General features: G+C 36.6%; 2 protein-coding genes across 2 annotated transcripts; one reads left to right on the top strand and one right to left on the bottom strand.

Annotated features, from left to right (window-relative positions):
• The first annotated feature begins 862 nt into the window (after window positions 1-862).
• LOC107082975 (lens fiber membrane intrinsic protein-like) lies at window positions 863-4805 on the top strand. The gene is made up of 4 exons (XM_015371876.1): window positions 863-1074; window positions 2739-2888; window positions 3084-3218; window positions 4663-4805. Exons 1-4 carry the CDS (start codon window positions 897-899, stop codon window positions 4722-4724), a joined length of 525 nt encoding a protein of 174 aa, XP_015227362.1. The 5' UTR covers window positions 863-896; the 3' UTR covers window positions 4725-4805.
• Window positions 4806-5131: 326 nt separating this feature from the next.
• Window positions 5132-7954, bottom strand: LOC107082961 (free fatty acid receptor 2-like). Its single transcript, XM_015371860.1, has 2 exons — window positions 7260-7954; window positions 5132-5168 (listed from the first exon to the last, which is right to left on the bottom strand). Exons 1-2 carry the CDS (start codon window positions 7952-7954, stop codon window positions 5132-5134), a joined length of 732 nt encoding a protein of 243 aa, XP_015227346.1.
• Window positions 7955-14303: the final 6349 nt, after the last annotated feature.

Genomic DNA, 14303 nt, shown 5'->3' with positions numbered 1-14303 from the left:
CGTACACTGGCGCTACCGGGTCCTCTGACCACCATCAGTAGACAATGCAGGTGAAGTGTCTTGCCCAAGGACACAATGACACTGAAAGTCAGAGTCGGGGCTTGAACTGTCAACCCTTTGATTTCAGGGCAAACTCCTACATCCAACGCCACTGTCGCCCTAATAAAAGGCAAAAGACAAAGAAATGGCTGACCAATTGTTCCTACTCTCTTGAGTTAAGATACAGATTAAATTTAAACAAGGTACAGGTCTATATTGGGAGAGTTTCAGTGAGTTATGGAAGACTTCAAAGAAAAAGAAAGACCCCTCCACAGTTTAGCAGCTACCATTAAAAAGCCTCTACTAGTCACGAGGGGAGTTCTAGTACCACAATGAGCATTTGAGCTTCAGATGTTAGAGCTCTAAAAGTATTAAAACAAACTAGGAGTTGGAGAATGTGAAGGAGAGACTAGTCAGTCCATATAAAAAAAGAGAAAACAAAAGAACCAATTGCTTTTTTTAATGGGATCACAAGGAAGAAATGTGCTCTGACCTTTCTTTCAAATTTCAGGTGTTAAAATAACCATAATTACCCTTACACAAAGAACAGTCAGATAATCCAAATTAGCCAACAGTGCTGTAATATCTTATCAGCTGGTAAGTTTCCCCAAACACTATGACCTCTGTATTATTGTTCACTTAGGCAGAGGAAGTTTAGCTTCAGCCATATTTGCATATCAGCCAAGGAACAAGTCTGTTTGGGTCAATCAGCGTGATTCTTCAGTAATAAAATTTGTAAGATGTGTCTGACTTAAATCCACACATTAGACACCAGGTGCACTTTTACAATCAACTTCCATATTTGTCCCTTGTTTCTTGCAGTGCATAAAGCCTTTTCCGGCATCTTAGTTTCACTCATGATGTACAGCTTCATGGGAGGGGGCCTGTTTTGTGCCATTGTGGGGAACATCTTGCTGGTGGTCTCCACAGCAACAGACTACTGGATGCAGTACCGCCTGTCAGGCAGCTTTGCCCACCAGGGTCTATGGAGGTACTGCATGTCTGGCAAATGCTACATGCAGACCGACAGCATCGGTGAGTTGAGAGTTCTAATTGAATTCCCTAGAATGCTTTGATTTATCCTCCTTACTTTTATAGTGTGATTTTAATAAAAAACATTTCACAACTTTTTTTTGGATGAAAATAAAGTTATTTAGTTTGTGAAAAAAAATATGGCTTACTAAAAAAAAAAAGAATAACAGCTTTCCTGTTAACAAGCTTATGTACGGTAAGTTTTACGAAAAAAAAAAGATTTAAAAGATTTTCTCATCATTCATTAGGCTAAGCTGTGCTGTCTTCGAAGGTTTTCTGTTTTCTACCTTTGTGCTGAGTTCAAGAGAATATGTTTTTTTATATTAACTATTTCAATCAGGAAGACAATAATTAAAGCTTTTTTAAAGAGCAGAGCATCAAATTAAAACGACCAGTAACACCTACAGGGATAGGTCATATAAGACAACTTTTATGATTTCTGAGGTTTCATCTTTATTTCAGACACTCACAGAAAATATACAATAAATGATAGTATATGTCCTTGTTAGGGATGCATGATATTGGGATTTTGGCCAATATCCGATATGCCGATATTTTAAAACTCATGTAGCCGATAACCGTTATCGATACCGATGTTAAAGCTGAACAAAAATAAGTATTCATTGAAAATAGCAGTTTTGTTATCCATTTCTGACACTTTGAAAAATAATATACTCAAATATATTTTNCCTTAGAAACTCAGAAGCTGATCAAATATCGGGTTAAATATCGGTGGGGTGGCCGATGTCCGATATTCAGTTTTAAGGCCGATACAGGCCGATACCGATAGGGGGCCGATTATATCATGCATCCCTAGTCCTGGTTACATAAGTTTTAAGAAAAGTCTGAAAACGCTGTATTGGCAGAAGCAATAAGCTTATAATGCCCGCCCTCCAAAACCAGGTTATATTGGACTAGAAAAAAAAAATGGCTACATTTTATAATACATACCAAAATATGATAGTAAGGAAACAATTATTCTACGATAGCATTTTGAAAAAAGGTAGTACAGTCAATATGTTACTGCTATTAATTACATTCACATAGTGCATAATGTTTAATCATATTATTCTTAGAATGTTTTTAAACCTTATTAATCTCTCCCAACAAAAGAAATACAACATTGTTTTACATTCTTACTTTTGGTTTTGGTTTTCTGAATATTTTATACCCTCTAAGATCATAAGCACTGTCCCTGATCAAAAACAGACCCTGCATATGAACTAAAAAACAATTATTCTTTATTCTGTACATGAATTGAGCAGTTTTAAAGTCAACCAAATCTTTGAATTTTAGTCGATTTGTATGCTCTGTACAATCTGCTTCATTAACAATAATGTAAATTATTTTATGACCCTGACTATAAATAAATAACTATTCCCTTCTAAAGTGTAGATATTCCAAAGAAGAAAAGTATTAAATTTAACATTTCTAAAATGATTTAGGTGACAGTTTGAAATGCACCCACAGTTTTTCCACCAGGATGAAAAAAATGCACGAAATGTATTATTTATTTAAACAATAGTTTTGAATTTCCCCATATAAACACATAGGGTGTTGTTAGATCACAACGTTTATAGAAGGAACCATCTGGTTAATCAAACATGGATACTTTTTATATGCAACTTATATGGATCCTTTCTTAAGCTTGTCCTTTTTCGCCTTAGCCTACTGGAATGCCACTCGAGCTTTCATGATCCTGTCCGCCATGACCTGCTTTGCTGGCATCATCGCAGGAATCCTGTCCTTTGCTCACTTCTCTGCATTTGAGAGGTTCAACCGCTCATTTGCTGCAGGAATCATGTTCTTCGTCTCCAGTAAGTCATCAACACAATAAGCCATCACAGAATATGGTATAACACTGCCTTTATCAGAGGATTTAGTTAGAATTCAAAATACAGCAACCAAATTTACAGCTTTGACCAACAGTTGCTAGGTAACATCCAAATGAAGACACCATAATCATTTTTGATAAGCCTGTTATGATGAGTCACTCTTTGTCTTCACAACAGCTCTCTTTGTTCTGCTTGCAATGGCCATTTACACGGGGGTGACAGTGAACTTCCTTGGAAAGCGTTTTGGTGACTGGCGTTTCTCTTGGTCCTATATACTAGGCTGGGTGGCACTGCTCATGACCTTCTTTGCAGGTTTGTTAACTCTTTCAAGTTGACAATATTTGATGAAACATCTTAGTGATGATAATAATAAAAAAGATAAATGTGTAGCTTTCAAAACCGTAGCCAGTATTTCACACAGACAACAATATTATCCTATTAGTAACAAGTTTATAAGTTTTCAGTCAAATTGACAACGCCATTTTTATAAACACAGTTTACACTTTACATTCTCCAGTTTCATGTATCATAATCAATAATACATATAATACTATTGAATCAATTATACACCAACCAAACTTTACAGAATTTCCAGTGAGTTTCTACTTCAGAAAAACAGCAAGAGACCTTATTTCTGTTACACCCGAATTTTAAGAAAATAAGAAAAAAAAATGTTTTTATTTAACCGATTTTACAAAAACATAACTTAGCTTAAGCTAAACTGAATGAACCAAAGAGATAAAGAATGTAGAAATTATTAATCATCATGTTTGTGAGGTGCACATATTTATGAAAACATGAATGTTTATTGATACAAACAGATCCGACAGAAAAACGTACAACCAAAGGTAAATAGACCAAGCCAAAAAAAAAAAAAAAAAAAGAAAGAAAATAAATGTCACTGCTCTGCTTGTAGAACTTAATGCAGTTAAGGAATATTTTATAAAAAATGAGACAACAGGGTTCCCAAAGAGATAACTTCACACAGACATTTGCATAGTTTTTTTTATTCAAAGCTCAACTAGTGTGGTAATGAAATATAGGAAACACTGCATGTTTATCAACCACCACATTTTATAGGATAGCATATAAGCTTCAGTAAATAAGATGTGTGGGTTATGCATGTTTATTTATCCTTCATGCAATAAAGACTGGAGAAATAAAAAATTACATATCTAATCAAACTAAAAGTAAACCTAGCCACACCACACCACAAATCTGTTATCTCTACTAGTTTAGTCAACAAGCAGGCACTGAAGCTGTAGCAGCTGTGTCTTTATAGTATGATATGACTAGGCTCAGGTGGTCTTTGTAGGGTGAACATATCTAAACAAATACCCAAAACAAATGTGCGACAACTAGAATGTTTATGAGGGACAATGCAGTACAGCACTGGCTTTTACAGCTCTACGTTTCTTTTGAGAGTCAATTTTACAGCATTGCTTTACATAGCATCCCCTTCGTGCCAAATTTAAAAATGTCTGAAAGACACCTGTAGCTGGCCTCTTTAGGTACCGTAGTTCAACTGTCCCACACAAATTATGACATCTGATCACCGTAGCACCTAGTGAAGGCTTGAATCCAGAGCTCTCCCACATGACAGATATAAAGCATGTACATACACACAGTGAAATGGACACTTCTTTTATGCTGTTTTTAACAGAAACTTTTTCTTTGCTTGCATGTGTGTTGAGCAACTGTCTCAGTAAAATAAATGATTCTGTTTTTACAGTTGATGTTTAATGTTTTTTCACAGGTATATTCTACATGTGTGCCTACAGAATGCATGAGTGCAGAAGAGTGGCAGGCCCGCGTTAATGCAAACAAGAAATCACATGTCAAAGCGAGAAAACAAAAAACTGACATAACAATGGACAACCTTTGAACACTAATAAAATGTTGAAGAATTTATCGGAAATATGATGTGTTTTTTGTAAACATGGGTCAACAAGAGTTTGAGATAAAAAACATTACATTTTTAAATATCCAGGTAAATAAAAGCTCCAATACTCATCTTTAGGCTTACATTGGTAAGGTTTTGTTTTACTCTTTAGTTAAATTAAGATTAAGAAAAGCTTACAGATTATTTTACAATGGAGAATGAAAGGCAGGCATTTTATAGTCTAAGAAGCAGAGGGTAGATCCTCCATCCACAAGAATCCCAATTAATTAGGACAAGCTTTTGGGCAGAGCACAAATGAAGAACACAGCACAAGTTCCTAAGGTCATGCCAACTCTCCTGTTGTGCTGCATCCTGGGTATCTGGGCAGTTACCAGTAAATGGAAATAAAAATGGTATGAGGTACAACTTAAAGCGAGAAAGTTTTGGATGATTAAATTTATACTAGTGTACCATTGCTGCCTTATGCATATAAAGAAGAAAAATGAAGAATAGATTAGACAGGATCAAATCCAGCAGAAGTAGAATACAGAAGAGGTTTAAAGGGGATCTTGGCACTAAATTAATCAGCAAGCAAATTATGCATACTAAAAATAACATCACTTCTTACCAGCAACTCAAATATGATTCTTAGGAAGAATAACGAAACAAAGCAAAGATTATTTAAAGACGAGTCATAGCTGTTTCATTAGAATGTAGGAAATTAATTGCTCATTCTTGATGCCCAAACATTGTAAAATGCAAAGACTCTTACAACATATCACTCATATCAGTATAATCCACCACAAAGCAATGCCTGAATTCTTTAATAAAAAGATAATATATTGAGGGCAAATTTGCTTACTGGAATGAAAGTAATTAATTTCAGGCTCTATTTTTTTTTTATATATATTTTTAATAATGGTAAACAAAAAAATGTTAAATTCTTACCCTTTAGTTTATTTTTAAACCCTTTGCAAGGGTTTAAAAATAAACTTTTATCAACCTTTGATGAATAGAGGATTTTACAGTCTATAAAACAATGTAGGCTGGAGTCAACAGCAGGAGACACGTTTGTTTTTTTAAACCTAATTTAAACAAGTAGCTTATTATTCAAACTATCAAGTAAATCTAAGTAATAAAAAAAACATTTGCCTAAAATGTTCCAGTGTATTTTAATTGTCTAATTTTTTTCTTCTACAATCTGCCTCTCCCCTCATTGAGCTCAGATTCAATGGGTCCTCGTAGTCATGTACTATTTAGTTGACTTTGGTTACAAATGTCTTCTGTTTTCTTATTATTTATGTGCTTAGTACTTTATTTTAGCTCTCTTTATTAGTAAAAATTTGTACTTTTTTTGCACATTTCCATAACAATGTAATGTGACCGGCGATACAATACTGTGTATTTGCAAAATAAGTACACAATGAGAATTAATTCATGTCTATAGGAGAAGCGATGGAAACCAAGTGAGTCAACAAAACAAAGCAGGGTGGCAAAGAAGTTCAGAAGTAAGATTCACATCCCACAACCACTTGGCTTACTGGTAGCCAGGTTTCAGTAGCTGGCTTGTTAATATCCTTTTAGAAACATGTATGGTTTAACTGATGTCTGATTAGCTTATGTGCTAGGATTTTACCTTATTATTACTTTGTATTTATCTGCAGGGTCCTATCTGTCAGAGGCTTCAGATAATTAGAATCTGTAAATGTGCTTTCAAGGTTCCACATACCATCAAGTATTACATTTGAGCAGGTTTCTGATTAAATAAAGCTGACTTTATTAGATGAATTGTTTATAATAACAATACAGATTCAAGTCCCATGGGTGTCCTTCATGATCTACACCATTGTCTGTATGAAGGACATTGCAATGGTAAATATTTTTGTTAGAGAGCAAAGCAAAACAAAAGAAAAATATATTTAACTAACAGATGCCAAACTAAGTTAACACAAAATTAATTCCATTACAAGCCACAAATGATTGTGAGATTATTAATTACTACAGCCATTAAAGATCAAGGTACCTTCTTCACTATGAAGTCGTGTGACTATGAAAAAGTCACATGAGAAAGTCTTTATTAAAGTGTAATTCAACAAAAAATATAAATGATATTATATCAAACCAGTCACAGGCCATTACCAAAGATACACATTTATAATTTTCCTCTCTATATATTTGCTCTATATACTTCAGGTTAATCACAGTTGTTAATAATTGTTGTTTTTACAAGTGTATTCTTAAAATGTAGTTAATTGTCAACAGCTTCCCGTTGACAATTAAAGCACATCATGTGGGGAGGGAATGAACATCGCCTTTGAATTATAATTCTGAATTATTGTTTTTTTCACCTTAATGAAAAAAGATTTCTGAAAATTGATTTTTTGCTTGTGAGGTGAAAGATAGAGGATGAAAAATAGAATATGATCGGATCAATACATGTGTTTAATGTGCTGAGAAGCAATGTGTAGTACCTCCATTTAGGGCTTTGACCCTGAAAGAAACCCAGTACATGAGATAAATTGTATGGGAGAACACAAATGAGAAACACAGCAAGAGTTCCCAAAGCCATCCCAATAGCCTTCCTCTTTTGCATCCAGGATATCGTGGGACGGCTGTATAGAATCAAAATCAATCGCAGATAGCAGTAAATGGAGACTAGAAGAGGCACAAGGCACAGCACAAAGAAAAACTCCAAACGAAGTGGAAGGAGAACCTCCAGCTGCCTCTCTGTGAAATTCTCATAGCATACAGAAGAATTTGAGTTTGACAAGGATGGATGGTGCTGGACAATGAAAGTAATGCTGCAGTGTGCAGCTGAGATCAGCCAAGTAACAGCACTGATAATGATCGGGTACAATGTTTTTTGCAGTCGTTGATAAGTCATATGATAGGCAACAGCTATGTAGCGAACCACACTGATTGCCATCAGCAGCAAGGAGCTGGTGTAGATCGTAGAGAAGAATACAAAGGAGTTTATGGAGCACAAGAAGCTGGGCAGAGTCCACTTCATCCCTGATGCCGCCTCATGCATTTTAAGAGGAAGCGTGATTAAGAAGAGCAGGTCAGACACAGTCAGATTCAGTAGCAGGATGTCTGATGGAAGCCGACTTCTGTGGACTTTAATGCTAAAAGCACAGAGTGCCACTAGATTGGCAGGAAGGCCCATCACAAAGGAAATTATGTAAAATGAGAGAATAACTTCACTTCTCACCACTGACTCCATCTTGCTTCTGAAAGTAGTAAAATAGAATATGTCAAAATATAAAATATAACATTGTATAATATATTGCCAAAGGGATTTTTTTAGAGAACATTGTTCATACTGACTAAAATATTTTTCTTGGGCGTTATTCCTAAAAATTAAACAAATGTACTCTATTGTATTGTATTCTATTCATCTTAATACATTTCCAGCTACAATTGGAAACCTGACTGACTTTGTATTTTTCTTTATGTTGACTGAGTTTAATAAAAGAAATTGAACAAGATTATCTAAAGGGGAGTTTTTAGTCTAAAACGCATATATATGTTTTCATAACACAAAACTCAACACTTATTCATTTACAAGATAAAGACGTGTACTCACCAAATGCAGCTGTTAATGTCAAGTTTCCCACACAGTTGTCTTTGAAAATTATAGAAATGTTATGACTTAGTTCTATGATGAGTTGGAATGATATCAACAGGAAGCAGCAATTCATAAAAGGATGTGATGATTCATAGCTTCGATCATTATCAACACACACTACGTGTTATAAAAAGCTGCGAGGGAACGAGCACGTACTGTAAGATAGCCACATAGGGGAGTCTGCTACAAACCCCCCCTTTTTGTATAATGATGACATATCCTAAATAAAAAATATGCATCTTGGGGTTGCTACTTCATACTAATATGCAACCAGTCCAAAAAATCGTACACAGTACAGTTTGATTGTTTGTCAGAGGATGTTATGGTCTCTTTGCTTATTCTCATAGTAATAGCTTCATCTGGACTGTTCCTGTTTGGCTGTGACACCATCCCAGATATAAATATCAGAAAGGCTTCTGCCTCCAGCAACTTTGTTTACGGATTTTTGAGTTGGGCTTGCTTTTACTCTTATCCTGTGTCTTTTACTGTGACTGAATATGTTCTCTCTTTCATCGTCTGACATGTGAACTAGCTCAGAGCTTGTCTGCTTGGTTGTGTATTTCCCTGGACTGCCATCTGTGGAGGTACTTAACAGTTACAGTAACCTTTGTGTACCTGCTTTTTGTATGTCTGCTTGTCTCCTTGAACCCCAGCCAGCCTAGGCAGAGGGCAATACACACTGAACCTCTTTCTGCTTTTTTCATGATGTTCTTCCTCTCCACTGTTGCTACACACATGTTCGATTTGAGGGATGCTGTTGAGTCACTAAGTCGATGCTATCAGCTGGTTTTTCTTAGTAGAAAAAACTTTGAACTAATCTGACTATATGACCTTTTGGAATTGTCTATGTAATATGCCTTAAGATGATGTGTTATGACTTAGACATAGACTTACACGTATAGCAGTGATCAAAGTGTAAACAGTGGAGGAGAGCCATAGCCACTAAAGGCATTGGATGTGGAAGGTTCAGAGCAGTGCAAAAATAAATCAATAAATATGGTGCAAAATGCAGCAGAAACATTGAGTTGAACTCTATTTTGAAGATTCACCATGTAGTGTAAGTATGATGTTATTTGGGTAATGTAGACTCTCCTTTTGTGACTTGATTAGTTTTCAACATTTCAACAAGACATGGCTGAGCAAGTGTGGCTACTACAGTCTATCAGTTTTACAGAAATAACTCCATTTCAATTGCACCCCTGCAATGGCTCTGTGTTTTGATCTGAGAGGAAGAAGAAGAAGAAAAATACTTGTTTGTGCATGCCCTCTGAGCTATTTACCACGACGGCTGACTGAAAATCAAACATGATTGAATTTCTCCCGACCTTATGATTGCTGATCGGGAGGTGGTCGTGAGATCGCCCTTCGTTACCCCCTGTATACTACACGACGCAGGACACACAATCAGGCTGAAAGGCAACCGGATCAAAAAATTCTGGCACATCCTACTGTTCATAACCAATCTTCAGTGGGGGTGGGGGGAGATTGAGAATGTTCTTGTTTAATTAGGTAACTTTTGTTTGGTTTTGATTTTGTATTGTCTTTATGTTTTTTGTTCACATAAAAAAGAGGACAGATGTGTATTGTTGATGTTTCAATTTTCATGTATGATTCCTCAATAAAAAACTGTTTAACAACAAAAAATTCTGGCACGACTGGAAAGTTGGACTGAAAAGAGCAAAAAAATCGCACAGTGTAAGCCAGGCTTTAACATAATTTATGGCCTCATTGTGATGGATTCCATTTCACTGGCCTGAACTCTTTTCCATATACCTCTGTCTGGGCCTCCCATTGCCTGTCTTGTTTGTTTCTTCATTGTTGTGTTTCTGCTCTGCTTTTTTGGAACACCCTTTATCTGCTTAAACCTTCATTCTTTATTTATTTTTTTTTAGAATTGATAAGTCCTGGTAGGTCTACTTGGACTAGGAATTTTGTTAGCTGTTATAATTTGAAAACTTTGTTTCTTATTTTAGTTTTATATTCACAATCACCTCCTGGTGAGCTCCATACGCTGGAAGAAGAGGAAGCCAGACAGTCTTTGCTCCTCCAGTGGAGCCCTTGGTCAGGAACATGTTCAACTTTCACCTCCGCAAGAGCTTCTCCCAGATTCCATGGAAAGCTGGAGACATGAGGTGTGAGTGGACCATATTCATTGCCTCCATTGTCGATGAGACTGCCCGTAACTGTGGCCATAAGGTCTTCTGTGCCTTTTGTAGCTGCAATCCCCATACCAGGTTGTGGGGTTGGGGATTGTGGAGAAAGACTATCATGTGGCCTCGAGGTCATTCTGGTAATCCATCTTCAGATGGGGAAGCAGTGCTTAGCTTACACTTTTCAATAGGAGTGGGGAGCAGCTGACCTTGAAAAAGGTATTTGGACATTAGAAGTACACTCCGAGGATCTCCTCAATCTCGTTGAGATACCCTACATCATGGAACGCAATGCTTAGGGATGTATCTTTTTATTGCACAGGCAGAAGTCAACAAGGCAATAAAAAACTCCTTGGTGGCAAGGCTTCAGGGGTGAATGAGATCTACCTCAAGTACCTTAGAGCTCTGGATGTTGTCCGGCTGTCGTGGCTGACATGCTCCTTCAACATCATGTGGAGGTTGGTGAACGGTGCCCCTGGATTGGCAGATTGGGGTGATCGTTCCCTTGTATAGGAAGGGGAACCGGAAGATGTGCTCCAACTATCGAGGTATCTTTCTTCTCAGCCTTCCTGGGAAAGCCTATGCCAGGGTGCTGGAGAGGAGTGTCTGGTTGATTGTCAAACCTCAGCTTCAAGAGGAGCAGTGTGGTTTTTGTCCCGGCTGAGGAACATTGGGCCAGATCTACACTCTGCAAGGTACTTGGTGTTTGCCAAACCAGTCTACCATGTCTCTTGTGGTGCCCGGTGGGGGTAGCTATAGGACCACTGAGCTGTTGGGTATTTACTATGCTCTATCACGCCTTCCTGTCACCTTCTGGGATGATGTTAGATCTGTAGATGCCTGTGGGGAAGTAATTTACTCTTTGAGGTGGCCAATGATCTTCTGGGTCCTGATGGCTCTAAGTGCTGCCATCTAATCCTTACTGTCTTACTAGGAAGAGTTTAAATTTGCATGACCACACTAACCACTGCCAATATCTAATATAGGTTTGCTTACCAGCACATTTGCCTGCTAACAAACACTGTGCTTTTATGTTGCTATTGCTATGCATTGCTAAGGTTTACAATACGCTGTTCAAGATGATTTATATTTCCAGCTTGTTTATTAGTAGTTTGGTTATCTTAAGCAGTTGCCCCCTGTAGATTTACCCCTACCTCTCAGACTATGTCACTCTGAGATGCCACAGCTCTATTTTGAACAAAACAAGGATGATCTTGGATGCCTGGAAACAGAAAATTCCTACTTTTCAAAGTAGACTGAAACGCTGTGTACCTAATCGCTTAGACATGATCTGGTCACAACCGCCTGTTCTCAAAGCTGAAGCAGGATCCACAAACAAAAAGCAAAGGCTTTTACAAATGTAATACATATTACTTAGAATTAATGCAGCTCTGTAAAATTCAGAGAAAAAATAACCTCTCAGTTGCAGTTGTTATTTCTTATTTATTTATAAATTTTGGTTGCCACAGAACATTTGAACATTATGACTTATTATTCAGGAAACCGAATTTACATCAAACCAATAATAAAAAATAAAAAATTATGGTGGCAGTCAGAAGGCTACTCAGGTATGTTGTTTATTCAGAGAAAAAAAAAACTTAGTTGCAGCTGTTGTTTTATTTTTTATTTTTATTTTTTTATTTTTTTATTGATAAATTTCAGTTGCTAAAAAACATTTGATTATTATGACTAATCATTCAGGAAACTGGTTTCACATCCAAGCAATAATAAAAACACAATTTTGTGATTTCAACATTTCAGTTTGATTGTAAAATGAATAACTTAATAAATAAAATGAATAATGCTTGTTAACTACATATAAATTATACATATAAGTCGACAGATTGTATTAGTATGAAACAGATTACTGGCTTTATAACAGAGGAAAATAACTCAGTGCTGAATAATTAATGTTCAAGGTTTAAACTAACAGCTTCCAAGATTCTACAAATTATAGCAGTCTTGTTGTTTTCTTATGAAAAGGTGAATCATCCTTTATAGTTAAAACATAGTAAATGATAAAAAAGATAAATTATCTTAACACAGCAGACTAGGTTAATCAAGAAACTTAAAAGTTTTTCTAATAAAAGTTATATATCGTTATAAACTTCTGTGTTCACCATTAGAAAAATGAATTCACTTTTAGTTTGAATTTGCTCCCTGAATTTCCATCGTTACAACTTTGATAAAATTCTTTCTGAAAATAGATTTGCTGCTTGTGCAGTGGAAGATTGAAGAGGAAAAATAAAATATGATGGGATCAATACAGGTGTTTAATGTGCTGAGAAGCAAGGTGTAGTACTTCCATTTAGGGCTTTGACCCTGAATGAAACCCACTACATGAGATAAATTGTATGGGAGAACACAAATGAGAAACACAGCAAGAGTTCCCGAAGCCATCCCAATAGCCTTCCTCTTCTGCATCCAGGAAATCATGGGACGGCTGAATAGAATCAAAATCAATCGCAGATAGCAGTAAATGGAGATTAGAAGAGGTACAAGGCACAGCAAAAAGAAAAACTCCAAACGAACTGGAAGGAGAACCTCCAGCTGCTTCTCTGTGAAATTCTCATAGCACACAGAAGAATTTGGGTTTGACAAGGATGGATGATGCTGGACAATGAATGTAATGCTGCAGTGTGCAGCTGAGATGAACCAAATCACTGCACTAATGGCGATTGGGTACAAAATGTTTTGCAGTCGTTGATAGGTCATAGGATAGGCAACAGCTATGTAGCGAACCACACTGATTGCCATCAGCAGCAAGGAGCTGGTGTAGATGGTGGAGAAGAATGTAAAGGAGGTTATTGAGCACAAGAAGCTGGGCAGAGTCCACTTCATCCCTGATGCAGCTTCATGCATTTTCAGAGGAAGTGAGAGTAAGAAGAGCAGGTCAGACACAGTCAGATTCAGTAGGAGGATGTCTGAAGGCCGTGGCTTGCAGTGGATCTTTACACTGAATGCATACAGAGCCACCAAATTGGCAGGGAATCCAATAAGAAAAGAAAGGATGTAAACGGAAAGAATAACTTCACTTCCCAGCACTGATGCCATTATTGACCTAAGAAAAGGAAAAATAAATATTAGTAAAAATGCCTGTTCTATTTAAAGCCAATGCTTTGCATGCAGAACAAACAGTCAGCTGCTAATCCATAAATGTAAAACGTAATGAAACCTCTGAACTTCTTTCAAAGTTTTATCCCCATGTGGTGTTGATCACTGAAAAGCCAGATTAAACCTCATCAGAATATAATCAGATACAAGACAGAAATCCAATGTTAAGTCATCAATATGTTTTTTCACTGTTATGACTCGATGCACCTTTAAGTACAATTGCAGAAAGCTATAGTCATCCTGACAACAGATCTTTGATAACAACATAAAATATTATTTGTAATAATATATAAATAAACAAAAGAACACTCACCCAAAGGTACATTAAATGTTAACACAATATTTCAGTTGTGTTTTCTTAGTGATTTCTGAGATGACCTGGCCAAAACAAGAATCAGCAGGGCGTGCACAGCAGTGGTAGTTACACTGAATTCTCATATGACACACTATGAAACACATTAAAACCATATTGAGCATTGAGCAGTCCAGTCTAGTTAATATTAACTGAGATGCAAAACTTCAGTATATCATGGCTTTAATCTTTGGATCTTAAAGGGGAGTGTTGATCAGAGTGTAATGCAAAGGTGTTGACCGTGAAGAGGGATGGACAAATAGTGAGCCAG

This window comes from Cyprinodon variegatus, unplaced genomic scaffold, assembly GCF_000732505.1.
Source record: "Cyprinodon variegatus isolate N-32 unplaced genomic scaffold, C_variegatus-1.0 Scaffold66, whole genome shotgun sequence".
NCBI lineage: Eukaryota > Metazoa > Chordata > Actinopteri > Cyprinodontiformes > Cyprinodontidae > Cyprinodon > Cyprinodon variegatus.
The sequence above is the reverse complement of the archived record's forward strand: the minus strand, read 5'-3'. Positions and strand labels throughout refer to the sequence as shown.